Below are 23,795 nucleotides of genomic sequence, written 5' to 3'. Positions count from 1 at the left end.
CTCTGTGCGTCCTGTGTTTGGCGAGCACCTAATACATTCTGTTTAAAGTGTGGGAGACACAACGGTGGGCATGCTAACCCACCCATGGGCAGCAACTGACATTTCCTCAGTTTTCCAGAGGAAGTAACTGGGGAAGGAGGCAACTCGTACACACAGCGCACAAGTAGCAAAATCTGAAACAGACTCTGAGAGCCCCTCCAAACATCCACGTTCCTCTTGGTCTCTCATGCAGCTGTCCAGGTGACCCACTCATCAGGGTGTTGTTCCCGTTTTATGGGTAGCAGCTATGAACCATGGAAATGTCTCTCTCAGGTCTCTTGGAGGTTGCGCGAGCCCCCCTGCTGCCTCTGAGGGCCACCGCCTTGGTGTTCCTGTGTGGGTCCCACACATTGTAGGGAGTGGATCCTGCCCCCTGGTGGCCAAGTTCAGAGGAAAGTGGTACCCTTTCTCTGCTTGTGGGTCTCACTTTCTTAGGGCGCTAGGACATGGACCTGGCACTGGGCAGCCTCGAGTTGATGGAGCAGGTTTCTCTCTGCCTTAAAACAAAGGACATCCTCCCCACGGTCCAGCTCTCCTTCTCTACAACTAGTGCCAAAGGGGGAGGGGGACTATGGTGGCAAATAAGCTAAAGGTACATTCTCTGTGCCCCATCAGCACCCGCAACAAGACGATCGATATCAGATGGTCCATCACATCGCCCTTGAACCAGGGTTGAGAGCTCCCTGCATTGACTCCGGGGCTATGTCATTGCTGCTATGTGTCCTTGCTGAACCTCAGTTTCTCCATGTGTAGGAGACCCCAGGGAAGGTTCTAATGGGCATAGTATCTTTGCTCATTTATGTTTCCCCTTTTTTACATGCACAACATCTCACTCTGGGCTGGGGAGAAAAAAAAATCACATCTCAGTGAACAGAGCTCCTGGCTTTTCTCTGAGAGGGTGACATTAGTCTCCTCCAGCTTCATGACACAGGGCAAAGGCACAAGGAAGCAATGGAGAGATGGAATGACCCTTCCCCTCCCCACCGGCTAACCCTCCCACTGAGCTGATGAAGGTGGCAGAGACTGGGGGCAGGGCTTGGTGCTACTTATTCGTCCACTTCCTGTGTGACTTTAATGTCTCTTCTCTTTGGAAGGAAGCAGATGGAGAGCCTTGTATCCCTCTCTCTGTGTTGGATATTTCTGTTGCTTCTCACAGTAACCTGGGACTGGCTAGACCACCATACCCATCCCACCGATAAGAACACTGACACTTGGGCTGTAACTTGAGAGAGTGGTGCAGGCCACTGGGCTACTGTGTCATAGTTATGTGGCCTCGAAAGTAGCGCAGCAGTGTGGAGACACCACATCCCACCCCATGGGACACATTGAGTGAGACACACTGGCTTTTCCTGAGAATGGTTTCTTAACTGGAGAGTCACAGAGAACAGTCAACGTCCATCCTGACAGCTGCTGAGGTGCATGGAACCTTTGGTCTCAGTTACTGCTGTGGGGAGACGCCTTGACCAAGGCAGCATTTAAAAGAAAGCATCTAACTGGGGGTTTGCCTACAGTTTACAGGGTTAATCCATGACCGTCATGCCTGGGAGGATGGTAGCCAGCAGCCATGGGACTGGAGCAGTAGCTGAGAGCTCACACCTGCTGTACTAATTGCAGGCAGAGAAAGAGATTGGGCCTGGTGTGAGCTTTTGAACCTGAAAGGAGACGCTCCTTCAATGAAGCCACGCCCACTCCAACAAGGCCACGCCTCCTACTCCTTCCCAAATAGTTTCACTAACTGGAGAGCAAGCATTCAAACATATGAACCTATAGGGCCCATTCTGACTCAAACACCACACCTTCCTACAAGGAGAGGGCAGTAAAGGAACCTAGATAGTGGAGTGACCTGGACTAGGTCAGATGCTGGGGTGGACATTTTGGAGGGCCTGACCCTAACCCCTCAATCACAGTAGTTTCCAGCTGAGCCCTGGGGGAAGAGGCCACAAAAGGATGAGGGACTCCAGTCCATCTGGTCTACCTATATCCTGCTTCCACACCCTGCAGTTCTCCAGCTGCATAAGGGGGAAGCCCTCCACCTCTGCCTCCTCCCACAGAGATAGGCTTTTTCAGCAGGCCCAAGGAAGCAATGCTCAGCTAGTCAACCTGAAATTCCAACACATAGATTCCCCGCGGTGCAGCTGAAGCCTTCGCTGCGCTGGACCACTCACTCATGGGCTCAGATTGTAGTAAAAGTAGCCACTGAATCCAAGCTAGGAGGAAGACTGACATTCAGAACAATGACAGCCCATCAGCCTGGTCTCTACAGGTGATTTGCAGCCGCTCTTGGACCTGCCAGGCCTAATCAGTAAGCACCATGAAGCCCATGACCATAAGAATTCCACACAAGCTAGGGGTGCCACTGAGGGGACATGTATGATGACTCTGTATATTGGGACCACGCACCCATCATTTTAAGTACTTGCCGCTTATCTGAAGCTCCCACTGAACAAGTTGGCCTATGTCTTATCCAGCTTCCAGTCCAGCCTCACAGGCTGGGCTTATTCTTTACAGGCCATCCCCCAGCGGGATCCAGAGCCTGGCTGTCAGAAGCATGCCTGGGCACAGCTGCTCTCCCAGAAGTAAGTGCCTGTAATTAAGCTGCATGCTGAAATAGAGGGTGTGGAAAGGAAGGCAAAAAGTCGAAGCTGCAGAGGGACACTCATGAAAATGAAACACTGGAATATGAGATATGTAGCCTAGACTGTGCCCCACCCCCATAGCTGAGATCCCAGAACAGTGCCATGACTCCTGGGGTGCTGCCCGGCAGGCTTTGGGCAAGTGACCCTAGAGGGAGGTAGATTTTTCTCCGTGCACAAGAAGGCTAGTGCTGGGAGCAGCCCTCCCATGCTGTGGGCAAGAGAGATGGACCAAGATAGAAATGACAAAATGCAGACCATCACGAGGAAGATGCATTGCCTAAGCACTTGCTGGCACCACCCTCGGACAGTGTTGTGTCTTGTTCCATATTTTCAATTGGGAGCTTAGTGGAAAGGAAGAGAGACATGTCATTGTGGGTGGTGCCAGTGTTTGATGGTGTATAGAGACAGGCACTGATAACGACATTCAGAGGAGGAAAATCCTGAGCCAAGGCTCCAATTCACAGCCAACTGAGGAGAGTGGGGCATGAAAGCTACTGGGAGAGAGGCAGGTTGTGGGGGCTATGTCACACGGTGTGGAAATAGCAGGGAAAGGACTTGAACCTGGGTCTAATGTTCTCTGAAGCTCTTAGCCACATATTAACAGTCTCCTCCATGAAGACTGTGGATGTTTGACTGTAAACCCACAGAGATGAAAGTATTGACTCAGAAACCACCAGATGAGCAGGTGGGGACCCAAGACAGAGGCCACCAAGGCCCTTTCCCATGGGGGAAAGGGGAAGATTGGGTGAGACTCGGCAGAGAGCTAGCTGTGGACATACCAGTGGAGTTGATGATTGGGTCAGAGTCAAGGTCCACTGTTGCAGGCTTGGCTAAGGAAGATAGCTTCGGGATAGGCTGGATTGGAAACCAGGCCCTGTGGATCCCCAGCAGCAATTGGCTGGCTGCAGGAACAGAAAGCATAAGGGCCTTGGGCCAGATTGACCCAGGTTTGCACCTGTAGTTTCCCTCACTAGTGCAGTTATCCCAAGCTGAGGGTTAGCATCCTCTTGTTTAACTTTTCCTGAGGAGATAAACAAATATCTCTTCTCCCCACATTGGGCGTCAGTGACAAGCCAAAGAAATAATTCCACCCAGGTCCAGTTTAGTGGACCAATGACTTCACTGAAGTTACTTACAGTAGTATAACTGACTCCGAGGCAGCCACATCACTGAATAGCACACTCCCACAAGCAGCTCAGGCCATGGGAGAGTCAGACAACCCCACCGTTGATACTGTGGGCTCAGAAGGAGGGAAGGAAATACAGCTGAGAATAGCCAGCAGGCGGGCCAGCTACCCTTCAGGTTACAGCAGGCATAATGTTGTCCCATCCATGGGCTTGAAAACCTTCTGGAAGAGAGAGTCCCTTGAGTTTCCATCCAGCACTCCCCATTGCACACTGCAGCACCTTCCTCCTGCTTCTTCCAGCTTTGTTTCAGATTTGTTTTTCTTGGAAAGCTAGCAGTTTTGTCTCTGTGTATCTTTTCCTTTTACACGTGTTCACTTGTCTGCTGTTTTATATTACAAAATAAAGCTGCTTGCTTGTCATAAGACTCCCAGCCGTGTGTCCTCCTTCAGTGAGAGGCTGGGTATCTCAGTTACTGTGGGCTTTCTCTTTACTAAGTTAAGTTAAAGTTAGAAGTTAGAAGTTGCTGACATTCTAAAGTGACAAAAGAATGTGAGCTAGGGATACAGAAGGCTCCGTGGTTAAGAGGACTTGCTGCTTCTCCAGAGGGTCCAGGTTCAGTTCCCAGTGTTGGCTCACGCCACCTGCAACTCTAGTTCCCAGGGCTATGACTCCCCCACCGCCGCCACCTCCCGTTTCTGGCCTACATGGGCACCAGGCACACGTGCATGCAGTGCACCCACTCATCCATACCCATAAAACAAATAAAAGAGAGCATGTGCTAGATAAGAAATCTCAACAGTAAAGAAAGAATCAGATATGGAAACAACAGGTGTCTATATTCACTCTTGTCACCTCACCGTCCAGTTAGTTCATCTGCCCCCCCCCACTCTTCTGGTCTCTGAGCTGGCTTGCTTCTGATGGGGGACTTTGGGCAATGTAATAGTAGCCTTAGGCCTCAAAGCTGTCACTAGATAGGAAGTGCCCCTTTCTAGTGACAGGAGCAGGTCTCAGGGTTGGGATTGGAAGCAAGTTGTCATTTCCTTCTTGTGTGACCCTCAGGCATCCACATAGGCCCCCCTGAACCTCGTTGACCTCATCTCTGTCTGGCAAGAGGAGAGCTGGGCCGAGGATAGCCCATGTGATGGGTTGGTGTTGGGTCTTGGCAGGTTGGGGACCAGATTCTGGAGGTGAATGGGCGGAGCTTTCTCAGCATCTTGCATGACGAGGCGGTGAAGCTGCTCAAGTCATCCAGGCACCTCATCCTGACTGTGAAGGACGTTGGAAGGCTGCCGCACGCACGAACCACCGTGGACCAGACCAAATGGATTGCCAGTTCCAGGATTGGGGAAAGTGCCACCAACTCAGCAGGGTCTGTCCTCGGGCACGGGGTTCGGGGATCCTCCAGTGACGTCTAAGAATGATTGTTCATCTCATCTTCTGCCACAGGACTTAGCCTGGTGTCCTGAGCCTATGATCCACTCCACTTAAGAGCGCGAGGGTGGGCTCTTCCCTTTCCTCTTCTAGCCTCAGTCTCCTCATGGAAAGTGGAAACGCAGGACTTAGAGCCCCACTCTCTGCCATCAGGCAGATAACCTCTTTCTCTCTGGGTGCCTAGAGCTGCGTCTGAATGTGGGCTCTGCCCCCATCCCATACTGCTAGAGAAGACCCCAGAAGGCTCTTGGGATGCAAGAGTCCCAGAAGCCAAAACCAAGCACAGTGGCCAGGTGGCTGTATGCCTGCCAGTAATGTAACTGTGTCCTCATCACACCTCTCCGCCCGGTGGCTGGTAACTCCTGATCAAACACCCCCAACGGGGTCTCCCTTATTCCCTTCTTTTCTCCTGAATAGTGTTACATGTTTTCAAAAAATTAATTTTCTTTTTTTTTAAATTAATTTTCAACTATTTTTTAAAATCAGATTTCCCATTTTAAAAAAAAACTGGATTTCTGGTTATTTCTTAAAATTCTAAACTCTGCATACACCTTTAAATCCCAGCATTCAGGAGGCAGAGGCAGGTGTGAGTTTGACGCCAGCCTGGTCTACAAAATGAGTCCAGGACAGCCAAGGCTACACAGAGAAACCCTGCCTTGAAAAACAAAAACAAAAATGAAACAAAAGAAAATTCTAAACTCTTGCAGCATATGCCTACATTTTCTCATGAATATATGAGCTAGACTGAGGTGTCCCTATATCCTGTGTCCCCACCCTCCTAGGGAATGGCTGACCTGGATCACCTGTAGAGGTCCTTCATTCCTGACCTTCCAGTGTTCCCATGCCAGCCAGAGAACTCTGGGTCCCATCAGGACAGAAAACACTCAAGAGTCTACCTTGCATGTGTGGCAGTACTGACTATGTGGCTAGCAGGGAGGGCTAAAAGCCACGTGTAGGTCTCAGGGTCACATGCCCTGCAGCAGCACCTAAGCAGTGACCATGATGTGTATATATGTGGTTTCTGACACTTTTGCTCTATTTTGGGGGTGGGAAGAACTTTTGAGACAAAGTCACATATCCTAGGCTGACGTGGAACTTGCTGTGTAGCCCAGGCTAGTCCATATTTTCCATGTGTCACTATGCCTCATGCAAAGCCTGGCATTCCTGCTCCACCTCAGCCTTTCCCCTGTGTGCCCCATTCCTTGTGCTTACATGTGCTGAAGGGCTTGTTTCTCTCCTTAGGTTTCCAGGGGACCTCACAGAAGAAGGGACAAACAAGGTAGGCCTCTTTGTCTGTGGGGCATCATCAGCATCTTCTTCCTCTCCTCCCAGTTCTGGGCAGAGTATGCACAGGGGCTTATACCATGTAGGGAGCTTCAGCCAGGCTGCCCAACTGTCCAGGTGCTTGTTGGCTTCCAGCCACCGTGCCAGCTCCAGGGAGAAGGCAGTGGACAGAAGTCACCAGGTCCCTGCCCTCCAGGGGGAGGGGGTGTCACACCCAGTGGAAGACTCACAAATAAAGACAGTGCAGGCATCCAAACAAATGCCTAATTAGAAAACACACTGGGAACCCTGGAGGCAAGGTGGGCATTAGGGAGGAGTAAGCGTGGAGTCATTAAACCTAGGTGGGACACAGAGCCGAAGGAGAGATGTGAGCCATGCCAAGGCAAGAGCATGTGCCAGGGCCCTGGGACAGAGTAGGGTATGGGTTAGTGGAAGAATAGAAGAAGACAATCAGTAGGGGTTAGGAACGGAGTGACTGGCAGGCTGACCTGCGCTCATAGGCTTTGGGGGCATGGAAAGAGGTGAGGACAGTGGGCACCTTGTAGGTAGACAAAAAGTTTGTTTCCAAGGTTGTTTTAGATGTTCTTGGCAGGAGACTGGGTGGGCCAGGGAACCTTAGGAGAGACTGGGTGGGCCAGGGAACCTTAGGAGAGACTGGGTGGGCCAGGGAACCTTAGGAGAGACAGGGTGGGCCAGGGAACCTTAGGAGAGACTGGGTGGTATCAGCTGGTGTGATGTGGCATGAGTCAAGGGTATAGATCTGAGTTATAATTTAGAGATGCAGGGACTCTTATCATCCCAGCTTACTAAGAGAGATAGGGAAGCCCAGAGGATCACTTAGCGCATGAGTGGATGGGCTCAAGGAGACACAAGAGCCAAATAGGAAAGTTCCACAGAGATGATCACACAGTGCCTTTGCCCCAGGGTTGGATGGGGAAGTTCCTATCTATGTATGTGGAGACCACCCAACGGCCTCTAGAAGCCACAGCATTCCTCTGTGATGTTGCTACTGGATCTACCAGGTCCTCTGGCTCCCGAGCAGCCTAGAGTCCTCTGGCTTGTGTCCTTCTGTCTTTCAGCCAGGATTTTACAAGGGCCCAGCCGGCTCTCAGGTGACACTGAGCAGCCTGGGGAATCAAACACGCGCACTGCTGGATGACCAAGCCCGGCACCTGCTGACTGAGCAGGAGCAGGCCACCATGATGTACTACCTGGACCAGTACCGTGGTGGCGCCATCTCTGTAGAGGCCCTGGTCATGGCCCTGTTTGAGTTGCTCAACACACACGCCAAGGTGACCTGTTCCTTCTGTCCCTACCCTGTTACCAAGGAATTCAGCTCAACTGGACCCTGGGCAGCCCCATCCCCCTAACTCACAGACTTCTGGGGACAGGGACAGAGTATAGTGGTCATTATCACAGAATGCTCTTTACAAGCAGGGACCAAGGTGAGGGACCAACCAGAGAAGCCTACTCAGGTGGGAGTCTGTTTGTCAGAAACTACTGAGAGGAAGAAGCAACTAAATCTTGTGGGAGGGTGTAAATTCAAGGAGGCTAGAGGAAATAGTTTGCAGACGCCATGATTCAGAGGAGCACGCTAGGTGGGAAGAATGTCCAAGGGTTTTCTGGCATGGATGTGACAGTACGTTCTGGGCTTTTGTCACCTGTGCACGCTGAGAAGGAAGAGTGACAGAGAGGAAAGAGTCAGGTGATGCTGGGCCTGGCGATTGAGTAAAAATAGTTGGATGTTCCCCCAAGGACACTGGAGAGCCACAGAAGGTTAAGGAGGGCAGAGCAGGCTTGCATGCAGGTGGCTGGGGAGCAGAGGTACCAGTCTCACCTGCTGGTAGAATTCTCTACTGCGTGTCTGAAGGTCTTATTTGTCACACGCTCCCCTGCAGTTCTCGCTCCTGTCTGAGGTGAGAGGCACCATCTTACCCCAAGACCTGGACCGCTTTGACCACCTGGTGCTGAGGCGGGAGATAGAGTCCATGAAGGCACGGCAGCCCCCAGGCCCTGGTGTTGGAGACACCTACTCCATGGTGTCCTACAGTGACACAGGCTCATCCACGGGCAGCCACGGCACTTCTACAACCGTCAGCTCGGCCAGGGTGAGCTGCCCCTGCCCTATCCCTGGTGAGAAGGTTAGAGGTGCAGTTAAGATGTTAGTTTGTTTCACTGAGCTTCAGGTTCCTTGTCTGTGAAAGCCTGGTGATTGTGGGGTACTTACTGTGTGCCAGACACAGGGGCAGTGGACATATAAGAAAGATATGCCTTCTGGGGCTTCCGTATGGTGATCCTAAGGAAAAGAGTTGTTGTTGTTGTTGTTGTTTTTGTTTTTGTTTTGTTTGTTTTTTGTTTTGTTTTGTTTTTTATGGTTTTTCAAGACAGGGTTTATCTGTGTAGTTTTGGCTGTCCTGTACTCACTTTGTAGACTAGGCTGGCCTCAAACTCACAGCAGTCTGCCTCCAAAGTGCTAGGGTTAAAGGTGTGTACAACCACGCCCAGCAAAAAAGGTTTTTTTTAAATGGCTTGTTTGGTTTGGTTTGGTTTTTGGGTTTTGTTGTTGTTGTAATTATTGTATTGGTTTGTTTGTTTGTTTTTTGTTTGTTTGTTTGTTTTTTGGAGACAAGGTTTCTCTGTGTAGCTGTGCCTGTCCTGGACTCACTTGTAAGCCTGTCTGGCCTTGAACTCAAAGAGATCCTCTTGCCTCTGCCTCCAGAGTTCTGGGATTAAAGGCGCACACCACCACGCCACCAGCTGCTTTTTGTTCAATGGGATAGTTAGCGGCCAACAAGATGCCTCAGACAATAAAGGTGCTTGCCTACCACTAAACCAGTTCAGTCCTTGGAACCTATAGGGCGGGGAGAACTAGCCCCTGCAAGTTGTCCTCTGATTTGCACATGTGTGTGAATATACACACATGATAAAAAAAAAATGTGAAGGATAATTGGACAAAACAAAAACTACACAATTGCAGTTCACAGGAAGATCAAATGGGGAAGGAATGGTGTTCAGCGCAGGGTCAGCACTGACACAGTGTTGGTCGTGGTGGTTTGGAATGTGGCTCTGGGTTTCACCAGAGGCCACCAGTTGTCTGCGGAGCACGGACTGGCTTTCTTGCTAACTCAGCAGCCCCCAGTACAGCATTTAATTCACACTGGAATGTGGTTCTGCTTCCAGGATTCTCAAGGGCAAGCGCCTTGGGTTTTGTTTGTTTGTTTGTTTGCTGATTTTTAGAGACAGAGTTTCTTTGTGTAATAGCTCTCGCTGTACTGGGACTTGCTTTGTAGACTAGGACCAGGCTGGCCTCAAACTCACAGAGATCTACCTGCCTCTGCCTCCTAAGTGCTGGGATTAAATGTGTGTTTCACCATGCCCGGCTTGTTTTCTTTTGTTTGGCTTTTTGTTGTTGTTTTTCTTTTTGTTTAGAAACATATGCAGTCCTGACTAGCCTAGAACTTGATATGTAGACCAGGCTGGCCTCAAATTCACAGAGCTCTACCTGCCTCTGCCTCTTGAGTGCTGAGAGTAAAGGCATGTGCCACCATGCCTGACACCAAATAAATGTCTTGTGTCTTAAGTTAGGGGACATCCAGGTATCCTACAGGAAGAAGAGCAGGTGGCCTGGAGGCCCAGAGCAGCCCAGAGCCCCGTATAGTCACCTGTGAAAAGAAAAGTGTCGTATAGATGATTCTGAAAGTGCAGTGGCAGCCTGAGCTTTAGGAGGGATGAGTTTCCCAGTGGCTGTCTGGTGAACCACAGAGAGCAGCCCTAACTCCTGCAGATGCTGGCTCCTCACGTGGCCTCTCTTTAACACTAGGTCTCTAAGGTCTGAAGGATCTTAACCTCATCTCTTTCATCTTCAAGGGTCCTTGCCCCTTCCTGAGGTGACCCCAGAGATTGCTGTGCCTTCCTCCAGGGCTCTGGATGTTCCAACATCTGGTTTTCAAGTCCCCAGAAGTGCAGAGCACTTCCAGGGCAAGCCAGAGGCCCTGTCCCCTTGCTGCTGGGTTTGCTCCAGCCACAGGCTTCGGATGCACTGCACCTCACAATGAGGCGATTTCAGGCTATGGGCCCTTGTCTGCATTCTACTTTTCTCTGAGTCTGACTTTTGTGACCTTGACCTTAAAATGTCCATGTGGAGCTTTGAGAGCCACAGAGCACAGCTCTAAAACCCGGAGAGCTATATACAGGCTGCAGCTCTTGGATAGTCAGGACCAGAGCACCACAGTGAGGATGTCTTTTCTGGTCTAGGAGGCAGGAAATCTGGGTTCAAGTCCTGGTCTCCTTACACCTCAGTTTCCCCATGCGTAAGGTCCTGCCATCGCTGTCTGTGGCAACCTGAGGTCCCCAAAACAGAGCAGGGTATAGGACAAGAGGTACCACTGTGTCTGGATAGAGCTTTGCAAAGAGCAGAGGGACCTGCGGCTGCAGCCCAGCAATGACCTTACATCCCTGAGAAATCTTTGCTTGACTAGCGGAGAACAGCACCAGCAAGGCCCCAGCACACTGGGCGTACATCTCACAGCAAAAGTGGCTCTACGCAAGCAGCTTCAGGGCAGATGGTAGAGCACCCTTAAGTCCTTTTCACAGTTGCTAAAATGGGTGCTGCTCAGAATCCATAACCAATCAGGGTACCCAGGAATGTCAGAAGAGGGCTCACACTCAGCTCCTCTAAGAAGGGATGAGCTCCCAGGATGGAGTTTGAGAAGCTTGCAGTAAGAAAGTCCCCTTACCTCTCTGTGCCTCAGCTGAGGTCCCTCCCATGTAGGGGAATTGTTTTGCCAAGTCCCCAGGGTATAGGGAGAACAGAAAAAGAAAAGCAGCCCTCTTGAGCTAAGGATGAGAACAGGAGTCCTTGGGATGTGGCCACACCCCTGGGGGCAGATAAAGCCTTCCCTTTCCTGATGCCTTTCCTACTTGGGCAACCCCCTCAGAGACGCCTTCAATGGGCCCATAAATACTGAAAGGCTCCTCAAGACACTGGGCTGAGGGTGTCTGCCCCGCCCCCTTGCCCCTTCCCAGGGACTTTCCCTAGCATGATTTGAGGCCCAGTCCTAGGGTCTGCAGCAGGTCCGTGAGGGCCTAGACTGCTGGATCCAAGTCTCCGAGCAGATTCCCCCTGTCCTCAGCAGGTATGACCTGGGACAAACTGCTCCCTTTTAGCCTGCCTTTCCATCTATGAATGGAAATGCTGGCACCACGCCTGTCCCAAGTTGCTGACCTCTGGAGACACCCCACTCCATCCCACTCCACCCCTGCACAAAGATAAGGTCAGCTCCCCAGAGCAGCTTTTCTCTGAGGACCCTGTTGTTCCACTCAGTAGGGGTGTGTGTGTGTGTGTGTGTGTGTGTGTGTGTGTGTGTGTGTGTGTGTATGTGTGTGTGTGTGCGTGTGTGTGTGTGTGTGTTGCCAGCTATGCTGAGGCCTCTTGATCCCCTGACATTTATTTTATGTTTTTGTTTGTTTGTTTGTTTGTTTTTGCCCTTTGCCTTTTGCCCATCTACCCTCCTAGGAGCGGCTGCTGTGGCTTATAGACCTGATGGAGGTACCGTTCTTCTGCAGGGTGGGGAGCTGGGAGTCCCTTAGGCAGGGCAGAGGTGGGGGCTGAGCCCTCCGGGCCACCCCTGACCTCTGCACTTGTCCTGGCTGGAAACTGTGTTCTTGCTGCTCAGTCTGTCTCCTGGTCATTACCTCATAAGTGGCCTCAGGTTCTGGAAAATGGCCTCTCTACTCAAATCCTGGCTTAGTCCAGTCACTTGATGTGTGACCTCAAGAAGTAGTTCTGCCTCTCTGAGGTTAGTTTTAGGATCCGTAGAAGGAAAATGAGCCTTTCTGTCCTGTGCAGTGGAGAGCACTAGCAGCCTTTGCATATGTCATGGCTTCTGCCTGTCTGGGATGTTCTCCTTCCCATGGCCTGTTCCTGTGTTTCCCATGGCCTGGACCATTAGCTTAGATGGCAGATCATACAGGGAGCCTTCCCTGACCCTCTTAGATGGGAGGCTTCCAGCTGTTGCCTCACTGTACTTTCATGAACAGGAGAGGTGTGGTCAGTTGCCCCTATTTGGTCATCAGTGGTTGAGGGAAGTGACCGTATCTGGTCACTGCTGGATCCCTGGAGTTTAGCACACACCTGCGTCCCTGTGGATACTGGAGCCTTTGTTGCTCATAATAGGCGGGATGTGTGAGCATTCCCTAAGGCAACAGCCCCAGTGTTTCTCAAATATGTCCTCTGTGACCTTCCCAGTGGTCATGTGTGATAAGGCCCTCGTGTTACAGAGAAGGACACTGACTCTCAGAGAGGAGAATCAACTTTCTTCCAGGTCACACTGCTCACTGAGAGAGACCAGGTCACACTGCTCGCTACAGAGACCAAGTCAGGACCAGGTCCCTGGCTCACTTGCCTTTGCGTGGTGTTGTGAACCCTGTCCTCTGACCCTGGCTCTTCCTAAAGTTGTTTGCTGAGCATCACCTTGCAGTCTGTCTGTTGGTTGATATGCCATCTGTCTTTCCCCCTCCCTCCTTTTCTTTCCTTTCTGTTAGTCTTCGTGTGGTGCATGTCATGTGTTGTGTGCAGCCGGGGTACTACAGTGCATCAGAGAATAATAAAGATGCTTTCTTCAGGGACCAGCAGAAATGACGGAGCAGTGAGATGAGTGGCAGGCACACTAGGTGATACGAACTGAAGAAACTAGTAAAAGAAGGCAGGGTACCTGAGGCTGGGAGAGGACTGGCAAGGCACCCGTGAGGAAGACCTGAAGTAGGTCACACACACACACACACACACACACACACACACACACACACACACACAAACACACTCACATTTGGAGGGAGGAGCAGTTCAGACAGCAGCAACAGCATATGCAAAGGTCCTGAGGTTGGAGCATGCCTCCTGCGTCTACACACTGTGGTGCCAGAACAGGGTGAGAAACGAACCAGCAGGTCATACACCAAAGACTTTGACTAGGAACAAGATGACAACCCTAATCTGGCTTATTTTTAATCAGATCTCTGATTATTGAGAGCAGACAAGAACTCACAGACACATTCCCAGGAATTAGCAATGGCTCTGTGGAGATGCTACAGCCAGGTTGCTAAGAGATACAGTGATGAGCAGGTGCCAGCTCTTCCTGCACATGAGCTGCCATGGCCTAGCATCTCTTGCCATGCCTCTAGCACATGGCAGCCTCAGATCCTACACACACAGAAACCTGGAACGAGACCAAAGGATACCACCTCCCCACCCAGAAGCATGTTTCACAGGACATTCTAACACCACTTTGTCCCTTCAGTGCCACATGCCTTTGAAGAAGCTCTTTCTCCACTCTGGCCTTAGTTTCCCCTTTATAAGCCTAAGGCAGATCTCCATGGCTCCTCAGATTCTAAGTATCCATTCTATTGAGAGGTGGTGTCTCATGAAGGGAAATAGGCAATTGGAGGTGGCTTACAGTTCAGAGGTTTAGTCTGTTATTGTCATGGCAACACACAAGCAGGCGTGGTAGCTGAATCAGCAGGCAGCAGGAAGAGAGTGTGGCACTGGGCCAGGCTTAGCATCTGAAACCTCAAAGCTCATCCTCAATGACACACTTCCTCCAGGAAGGCCACACCTACTCCAGCAAAGCCACACCTAATTGTGCCCATGAGGCCGTTTTCATTCAAACCTACGCAGGTGCTAAAAAGTATTCAGGAGGGCATGGGTGGCCGTGTCCCCCAGCTCCACATCTGAGCAAGAGCTATATAGCAAGGAGAGAAAGAGATGGAAGTGAAGTTTACCCCCAACCAGGCACCAGGGACTGGAGCACAGCTTCCAGTGCAGGAATGCAGACAGACAAGCAGCCCTATGCATCAGCAGAAGAGAGCAAAACCCATTCCTTCCTTTTCCCACAGAACTTAAAGTACCTACCTCGTCAAAAACACCAGCCTTGCTGTTCTGACCCCTGCCTGAGCTTACTTCCCCAGCAGAAGGGAGAGTATTGGGAGAACAGGCAGGAACTACGTGCTACCAGCGGAAGCCCAGGACCGCCTACCATTACCCACAAGATTGTCTTCCACCATTTGCCTCTGTGTCTGAGGGAAGTGCACCTTATCCTGGAGCCTGGCTGACGGTGACCCAGAGGCCCAGGCATCCTAAATAGAATCAGTTTCCACTGAACCCAGATTCCCTGGGTCACGTGATACAGCGATCATTCCTAGGTTACACTTGGTCCTCTGTGCAGTAACATCTGCTCAGAGCAGAAGCTGTCAATCAAGGAAATCCCCAACCCCACCCCGCCCATGGACAAATAACATCATCCCCTTTCGCTTTTCTACCACTCAAGCTGGAGCTTTTTACTTTTTATTTTTCCAGCCTCTAACCAGCATCATGTTCCCTGTAGAAATCGATGGCCTGAAAGCGGGCGAGAAAAGATGTGCCTGCCAGCCATTTCTGCGTCTTTAGTGTGACCAGGGCTGATGTTTCATTATCAAGGCTGCAAATCCTACCAACTGGCTTTGGCTCTCCAGACTCATAGTGGGTCATCTTGAGCAGGTGGCAAAAGCTTTCTGATCCTCAGTTTTCACATCTGTGGATGGGAAATACCTGATGTCCTTTGGTTGCCCAGAGGAACTGAGAGGTCCTGTGTGGGGAGCACGAAAGCTGACCACATTACTACTGTAAGGATTGTACAGAACAGGATCAGAGGTCAAGGCCACTGTTGCTCACTCATAACAACTAACAAAATCTAATTATCACTCAGGTTTCTCTGCCTGGTTTGAGACACCTCTCCCATGTCTGGAGTGGAGCCCTGTAGCTGCCCAAGGTGTCGGGATGGTACCCCAACCTTGAAGGCCACACAGGCTCTTCCTTCTTACAGGGTGGCAAACAAAAGGGGCTCCTAGCATTGCTGCATCAGCTCCCTCTGTGGCCTGTTCCTGCCCCCTCATTGGAGCACAGTGAGGGAGAGAGACTCAAGCCACTCTGGATGGGATGACATCTGCTTGTCACTAGGAGACATGGGACAAGGAAGCAGAGGGCTTTCTCTGTCCTCTGCCTCGGGACTGACTTGTTGCATTGATAGACTCATTTCTTCAGGAGGAGACCCTTCATTCGTTCACTCATTTGTTCAGCCTGCGCTTGCCACGCAATGTTTGTTAGTAAGCCCTCCCTACCATCCAGCCTACCTACCTGGAGCTCACAAGCCAAAGAGGAAGAAGATTTTGATAAATGGACCTACATAAGGACTAAGACTGCATCTTAGTAATGCTAGCATGAGCCAGGCCCTGGTTCCATCTGTAGCACCCTATGCAGTCAGTCTACTAATTCAGTGCCTAAGGATGTATGAGAGAACAGAGCCAGGCCAATGACCATCGCAGGTCAAACTAAGATCTAGAGTTTGGCATCAAGTCAGACGCTAAATGAAGCAAGACAGTTTAGGAACTTTAACTTAAGCCGAAGGACACGTGGAGAATGGTGTTGGGGGTGATAGGATGTGGGGCCAGAGGCACCTGGGTGTACAGAAGGCCAGGGGAGCAGTGGGCACTGTGTAGGTCCCTGGTGAGCTGGCATGCCATGCCAAGTTGGCTTGCTCTTCTGTGCTGTGACAAATCACCTGGCATAATGAAAGAGGAGGAGACTTATTTTGGCTCATGGCTCTAGAAAGTTCAGCCCATCGTTGCTCAACCCCACGCCTGTGGGCAGAGTATCGTTGTGTCCAGGACATGGAAAAGGGAAGCTGTTTACCTTGTGTGTGTGGGGGGGGGGGGGCGGGCGGGTAGGAAGCAGTGAAGAGGGAATACAGGAAAAAGCTAGGACAAGATACAGACTCAAGGGCACACACCCCAGTGACATGACTTCCTCCAACTAGGCCCTGCTTCCTCTCCTCACCATGTCCCAATTATGCCATATAATTTTGAACACATCAGAGAATGAATCCACTGATTGGGTCACAGTCCCAAGTCCTCATGAGGCTGTGGGAGACATCTCAGATTCAAAACAGTGTCCCATGCCAGGAAGCTGCCTGCTCCACCGTAATTTCAATGTGTGTCCTCTCAGCTAAGAACACTTCATCTAGCAGGTCTCACACCTGCCCCAGCACCCACGAACCATCCCTTCACCAGAGGTATTAGCACCCCCAGGGCTTTACTCACCTCAATCCATCATAACAGCTCCCTTCTTTCCAGCGCTATTCTGTCCTGCCCAAGGATTTTCAGACCACCTGCCTGCCTGTGTGAGGACTTTGGGTGCTAGGGGGCTGTTCCCATCAAATGCAGCCAAAGCTGTGAGCTGGGCTGATCTCTGCTGCCCCCCAAAAAGTGCTTTCTAGTTGGCATGTGGGCAGGATGCTAGCTTCAAGTGACTTCTCTGTGTGAGCCCCAGGCTGATGGAGCCTTGGCTCAGGGCAGCAGCTTTAACTATTTAGGAATATAGCACAGAGGAGGACAAAACATTTAACTGATGGTGCGCACCTCTCAAAACATGGGAGCACAGTGGTGACAGAACTGCTTGCTGTCTCCTGGTAAGGAAGTGCAGCCCTGCATCAGGAACCACAGAATGGGAAGCTGCTAACAGCCCACCTGTGACAGCAAAGATCTGGGACTTCCCCCTGGGTGACAGTGACTGCCTTCAGTCCTGATGGAAGGAGGCTCTGAGCCAGGCTCTCTGTCCCCGTGTTCCCTTCTATCCAGAACTTTGATTCCCCTTCAACATTTATCCTAAGGGTTCTGCCTGACCTGGCGATTGTGGGTCGGTCGTGCTTTCTTTCTACTATGTGTCATCCTTTTCTCAGGACAAGGGAGGGAGATGCAGGGACAGGTGTCTGCTCAGCTGAAGGAAGCAAGGGCTGGCCAGCAGCATCCCTGCTGGGTTGTAATATGACTCTCTACCACCTTGTCCTGCCCTGTGAGGTGAATGTGCCCTTCCTTCCCAGAGAGCTCTCTGCTCTCTTGATCTGGGGCTGATGGAGTAACCACAAAAGACCCCAGTTCCTAGCTTTGACTGAAGGAAACACTGTTGGAAGCAATGGCAGAGCTTCTGCCTCCCTTATCACATCACCATCTCTACCTTTCTTGGGGTGACAAGCGGTTTTCAAACCAGCCCCTCTTGTGCGCACACAGACACCCCGTCATGCTGCAACTTTGCTTTTCTTTTCTCTGTGCCTCTGATTTTCCCATTGCTGAGCTGTCTGGCCTTACCCCCACCCTGTCTTTTCTTTGGAACCTCACCTCACCTTCCCTCTTACTCATACCTTTCCCTGTAAGGTCTCTTCTCTTCCCCTTTCTTCTTCACTCATGCAGAAATCTAATGCCACACCCCTCACATTCCCTACACACACACACACACACACACACACACACACACACACACACCCCAGTGGTCTTCTGGAAGCATTTATAACTCAGTGCCTCAGTTTCTCTTTATACAGAATCAAGATGGGCCTTCCAGTTTCAGACCTTAGGTGCATTTTGTGGTGGGGGAGGAGTGGAGAGTGGCCTGACTTGGGAGTAACAAAGCTGGGAGAACAAAGAGCTGAAAATAGCACCTTTATGTAAGCAAAGGAGCAGGAGGCAGAAAGTAGAATGGCTTGGGGAGGGCTTCGGGTGTGGGGAGGAGCCTTATTTTGCTGAGGTGGCTCTGGGCACCTGAGCTGCACCTGGCCTTTGATGATATCCAAACCAGGCATTACCTGCCCTCGGGTACCCCGGTGGAAGTCAGCACAAGGAATGCTCCTGGTCATTCATTTCACTTTCCCCTCCCTTCAAATTTCCATTACCCTAAGCCTGATGTGTGAGCATCTGGACCCTTGTTGGACCCACTCAAATATAAGGGAGGGGCTGCTCTGAACCCTCACATCCATGAGGAGAATGGAGAAGGGGGCAGTGGGATAGGGTTTTACAGACCTCTTGGCTTGAGTGGGAAGCAGCCCTTCCTGATGTGTGACTTTGGACATGTGACCTACCCTCTCAGAAGCCTCTGGCTAGGCTATAGAACAGAAGGAGTTTCATGACTTGCCAGCCCTTGAGGGCATGAGCAAAACAGGAGATGCAGTATCCAGGACATGCAGACATGCACTGTGGCTTCAGACCTTACAGCCTGCTTTTGGAGTTCTGCTTGCGCTGCCCTAGTTCTTGGCCAGGCTGTCCGCAGCTACTTCAGATGAACAAGGAACATGACTTGGGGACTTGGAGCTCCAGTGTGTCTGCATCTGGCAGATGGAGCCTGGCTTCGCTACACTGTGCTCCAAGGAGCTGCCTGCTGTATGCTCCACTTTTGTCCTCTCCCCCACCTGAAACACTGGGGCTCTGTGCAATTCCAGGGTGGTATGACACAGAGCTGGCTCAGTTGCCCAAGTTACTATAGAATGGCTGTTTCAGTTTGGGTCACTATTGCTATGATGAAACACCATGACCAAAAGCAAGTTGGGGAGGAAAGGGTTTATTTGTCTTACACTTCCACACCCATAGCCCATCACTGAAGGAAGACAGGAACTTAAGCCAGCCAGGAGCCTGGAAGCAGGAGCTGACGTAGAGGCCATGGAAGGGTGCTGCTCACTAGCTTGCTCCCCATGGCTTGCTCAACTCGATTTCTTATAGAACCCAGTAGCACTGCCTACAATGGGCAGGGCCCTTCCCCATCGATCACTAATTAAGAAACTGCTCTACAGGATAGCCTACAGCCCCATCTTATGGAGGCCTTTTCTCAAAGGTCCCTCTGGATGACTCTAGCCTGTGTCAAGTTGACAATGGCAATGCAACCTTGGACCTGTCACATTCCTCTAAGATCTGTAGTCACAGGAGAGATAACAGATAATAGGGGAGAGCCAGCCATGGTGCCTACCTCAGGGGTGTGGGAAAGGGCACACAGTGAGGTATGAAGAAGAGCCAAACACCTAGTTCTTACATGACCCTCAAACCCTTCCCTTTCCTCCTAAATAATGGTCAGTGTTTGCTGAGTGACTGAATGATGCCCCATGTTTCTCATTCCCCAGAAAAGGGCACATTTGGCCAATTGCAGTCATCTGAGCCGCACCCTAACTCCTCAGCATCTTCTACAGCAGATGACACTGGCCATGTGTGCCTACAGCCAGGCTTCTCTCATTGGAGTAGACACTGGAGATTCTGAGGCCAGAGCTTGACTGTGGACTCCTGGGAAAGATCTGCATGGACAAAATGGCCTCACCACTCACCTTAGCTAGGAGGGGTTCTCTGACGCCCACCCACTTGTGATATGTCTAGGAAGCACTGTGCTGATGACAACTGGCAAGGGATTATGGGGAGGCTCCATTACTTTTTCCCTCTGAGAGACTTACGCCCAGGGATCATGGTACCCTTCACTGTGGGGACAGTTTGCAAGACTTCCTGGGCTTCCAAAATACAGTGCCAGGCCCCGTGGAAAGAGCCACCTAGGGTTACAGGATCAGCAGCACGGCATGGTCGGCTACCCATTTTACAGTTTGGCACAGAGAGGCTCTACAGCTGGCCTGCTGTCACACTGCCATTAGAGGCAGCACTTAAGAGCTTGTGCAAAGGCCCTGGGGTAGGTATGATGTCATCAAGCTGGAAAAGTAGCAAGGATGTGAGCTCAAGAAAAGCTCTGGGGTGGCCTAAGAAGAGGACCCAGTCCTGTCAGTCCTGTGGCTTCATCACTGGTCTTTACAAACACTTGCCTCTGACACCCCCCAGAATACTTGAAACTTCTGAGAAAGGAATCCACACACAGGCGGCCCTGCCTCAGGGCAATGGAATCTGTGCCTTCTGTCCACAGCTTATGCCCCTTGTTCCAACTATCATTACTGGCCCCTACAAAGAACAGTACAGCTCCCTCCTCAACTCCCAGCATGCTCAGCTCCTGTCCCCAGCAGCTCAAACAAGCAGTCCATTCACTCATAGACATTCCCTTACCTGGCAGATATTGACCCAACAGCCTCAGTTCTGAAGGCACAGCGGCTCACATCCTGCCTGAGTTTATAGCCAGCAGGAAGAAGAGATAATAGAGCCACATTGTGACCTGTATACAGAAAAGTGGAACGGGGTCAGGCTGGGTCAGGATAGACAGACGATGGTATGGTGCCCATGTAGACAGCTGGTCTGGGAGGCCTCAGGCAGCAAGAACCAAAGGAAAGGTGGAAGTGAGTCATGAATGGTACAGGTGGCAGGACAGCTAGTGCAAAGGCCCTGGGGCTGATAGGACGTCTTCAAGAGAAGAAGCAAGAAAGGGCCAAGTTATGCAGGCAACAGTGAATTGGGGTTTTGGAATTTCTCCCATGTGACATGTTAAGGCCCCAGGGCTTTGCCTGGGCTGGGGACAAACATTACTTGATTTCTTTTCCAAGGACTGTCTGGCTGCTAAGTGGGGGAGCAGTGAGGAGTGAGAGAAAAGGGAAGGGGAACAAGGGGAAGGGTGGGCTTTTCAGGTAGACCCCATTCAGCAGGTGACCTGGGAGCCAGCAGAGCGTGTCTACAGCCAAACCAAAGCAAAGAGCTAGCCACAGGGCCTGCCATGCTCCCACTTGGCAGAAAGGGGACGTGAGCAAAAGGAATCGTCTTTGTGGAAAGCAAACTTGACCTCATCTCCGAGGCAACCCACTGCCCTCAAGCTCAAGTCCAAGCATGGTGAGGAGCTGGAAGGAACGCCTCAAGCATCCTTGGTATTCTTCCCTGATTATGTACACACAATTCCCAGTGTCTGAAACATGGCTTCCTGCTCACACATAGACCCCGTGTCCAACCCTGCCCCATCTAGGAAGCCTTCCTTGGTTGATGCTCCCCCCCGCAAGGGTATTCTATTCCCCCAATTAGCCACACGATGCCCTCTGAGGTTTAAATCTGTGTGTGTTTCTCCCTCCTTTCCTGCCCCCACCTCTCTCACACACACTGTGAAGGAAGAAAAGACATGGATATTTTGTAAGATGGAATCCACTTACACATTAAGCTACGCCTTTGGGGTTAAAGCCACTAATCAGGAACAGGACCCTTTCTTTACACACCTCATTTGCTATGCGTGCCCCGCCCCCCAGCATTCTGTTTGCTGCTAGCTTTGGGAGTGCCGAATTTGTTGAGCACAACATTAAGGCTGAAGCCAAAGCCATCGCCAGCATCTCCAGGTGCTTTAACAAAGGCCTGAAAAAGATCAGGAAGGCCCAAAGAAAAACACTGACTTCATGGCTTGGGCTGTAGCTCGGTTTATAGAGTGCATTTTTGTTGTATGCAAAGACTTGGGCTCAGTTCGCAGTATCATATACACTGAATGTACTGGCACACGCCTTGAGTCCCAGCACTTGGCAGACTGAAGGGAGAATCAATTAATGGCCATCCTAGGCTATGTAGTAAGTTTTAAGTGAGGCCAGCATGGACTACATGAGATCCTGTCTTAAAATAATAAAGAAAATTTTACTTCAAAGTGACTAACAGAAAAAGTCACTATTGCTTTGAATGGGTAAGGCAGATATCTTCAGAGTGGGGTCTGTCAGGGTTGCCTCAGCCATTGGAAGGTGTCATAAGTCATATGTTCTGGGTCCTGGGAAAAAGGCGGGCTCTCCTCTCAGCTCTTGCCTGCTCAGCATGTCTCTTGTCCATTTTTAGAATACATTAGACCTGGAGGGAACCGGTGAGACTCCCCAAGGCAACGCTAACACTCTCCCGGATGTGTCTGTGGTAAGGCCCTGCTTTGCTCATGGATTCCTGAGCTCCTCTTGGGGATAGCCACAGAGAGGGGACACAGGGTGAGTGGGGGGGCTAGAGTCTCTGCCAAGAGACCACCAACCCAGCTGATGGCCTGGGTTCTGATCCCACCTCTCTGTCGCCTGTGTGGCCTTGGACAAGCTTCTTAGCCTCTCTGTGCCTGTAACATAGAGATGAAAATCCTGCACCTTGCTCATAGTTGGGGGCCGGAGGAAGTCAAGTGATTTAGTCCAAGCATTGAGACAGTGCCTAATATGGCTGTCAGATCTTTCCAGGTGTGGACACTGGCCAGCGGAAAGGGAACTGGTAGCCATGGTCCATTTCCCCTGCTCACCAGGCACACTGCATCTCAGGCATGGTGTTAACGCACTGTGTACTCTGCTGCTCTCATCTGTTTCTAATCTGCTTGTAGGTGCACTATGCTCAGAAGGGCACCCTGCCCTGTCCAAGGCCACATCACCCTGCAGCCCCAGGTGTCTCCTCCTATTCTACCCTCCCTCCTACCTCTACTATTCAAAGTCATTCCCACAATGGAAGTGCTTGTTCGGTGTTATTATCCTCTTATTCCTGCCTTTAAGCCTTGTCACTCGTGACGAGCCCCTGCTGATGCCAAGAACTTCAATTCCCAAAGGAATCAAGTGGGTCCCCGGAGACACCTGCCAAGATCCTGGCGCTCCTCAGCTGCTGAGATGTGGGGAGCAGTTTTCCACTGAGTGTTGCATTATTCAAGGCAGTGTGGCTAGGAGCTGAGGAGCCGGGAAGGAGTCCTTGCTGGGGCCAGCACCACTTACTTGCTCACTCTTCTCCAGCCACCATGGGCTCTGACTTCTACTCCTGTTGGGTCTTTTGGCAGGATGATGTCAAATTCCCCTCAGAGGATCTGCCTGGCACCAAGCCACCTCCTCCCCCACCACCTCTGGCTCAAGGTCACGACCACCTGCCTGGCCAGACATGGAAGCCAGGGAGGGAGGACTCTGCACCTCTGTCTTCTGCCGCCCACTCAGGCATCGTCTTCTCAGCACCACGGAATCGCAGCCCGCCGCTGGGCGCTGCACCCACTCCAGGGCCTTCGTCAGCACAGAACTCTCCCTCCTCCCCCATTTACGCGTCCATCTCCCATGCCAACCCCAGGAAGCCGCTGGATACCCACCTGGCCCTGGTTAACCAGCACCCCATCGGCCCCTTCCCTCGGGTCCAGTCCCCACCACACCTGAAGAACTCTCCTGCAGAGAGCGGGGCCTGTCTTCCACCACCATCACCCTCTGACCATCCGGACCCTGTGGGTGCAAACCAGCACTTTGTCCTGGTGGAGGTGCATCGTCCAGACAGTGAGCCCGATGTCAATGAAGTACGGGCTCTGCCCCAGACACGCAGTGAGTATGGCTGTCCAGCCCCGGGACACAGGGAGGCCTCTCTAGTCCCTAGGGTCACTCTTCCTGTTGCAGCCAGTAGGGGCCCGGTGCTGCCAAAGGGTCGGGTCTGCTAGCCTACATGAGGTCTGGCTCAAGGTCAACATGAAGAGGGCCCAGAGTCAAGACTTGAGTTTGAATCCTGCTTCTGCCATTGACTAGTCATTTGCTCCCTGAGTGAGCGGCACCTCCCCCTAGGACAGTGGAGTAGA

General features: G+C 51.4%; 1 protein-coding gene and 1 long non-coding RNA gene across 10 annotated transcripts in view; one reads left to right on the top strand and one right to left on the bottom strand.

The window, feature by feature from the left end:
• Nucleotides 1-23,795, top strand: part of WHRN (whirlin) — an 89,528-nt gene that overhangs the window by 62,722 nt on the left and 3,011 nt on the right. For 3 of the 9 annotated variants that reach the window (XM_084795030.1, XM_084795027.1, XM_084795025.1), the window contains 7 exons: nt 4,969-5,171; nt 6,476-6,512; nt 7,597-7,809; nt 8,416-8,625; nt 12,033-12,065; nt 22,076-22,147; nt 23,028-23,547. In XM_084795030.1, coding sequence (XP_084651156.1) covers nt 4,969-5,171; nt 6,476-6,512; nt 7,597-7,809; nt 8,416-8,625; nt 12,033-12,065; nt 22,076-22,147; nt 23,028-23,547 — 1,288 coding nt within the window. Of the gene's footprint in view, nt 1-4,968; nt 5,172-6,475; nt 6,513-7,596; nt 7,810-8,415; nt 8,651-12,032; nt 12,066-22,075; nt 22,148-23,027; nt 23,548-23,795 lie in introns of those variants that run through there. The other 6 variants (XM_084795029.1, XM_084795028.1, XM_084795031.1 and 3 more) reach the window with 5 other exon arrangements.
• LOC311604895 lies at nt 9,303-13,145 on the bottom strand. The gene is made up of 2 exons (XR_014781728.1): nt 12,212-13,145; nt 9,303-10,179 (listed from the first exon to the last, which is right to left on the bottom strand). It is a non-coding gene; the product is annotated as an uncharacterized lncRNA (long non-coding RNA).

The sequence above is a fragment of the Acomys minous genome (assembly GCF_964271855.1).
Source record: "Acomys minous genome assembly, chromosome: 1".
NCBI lineage: Eukaryota > Metazoa > Chordata > Mammalia > Rodentia > Muridae > Acomys > Acomys minous.
This window is presented reverse-complemented; position numbering and strand designations above follow the sequence as displayed.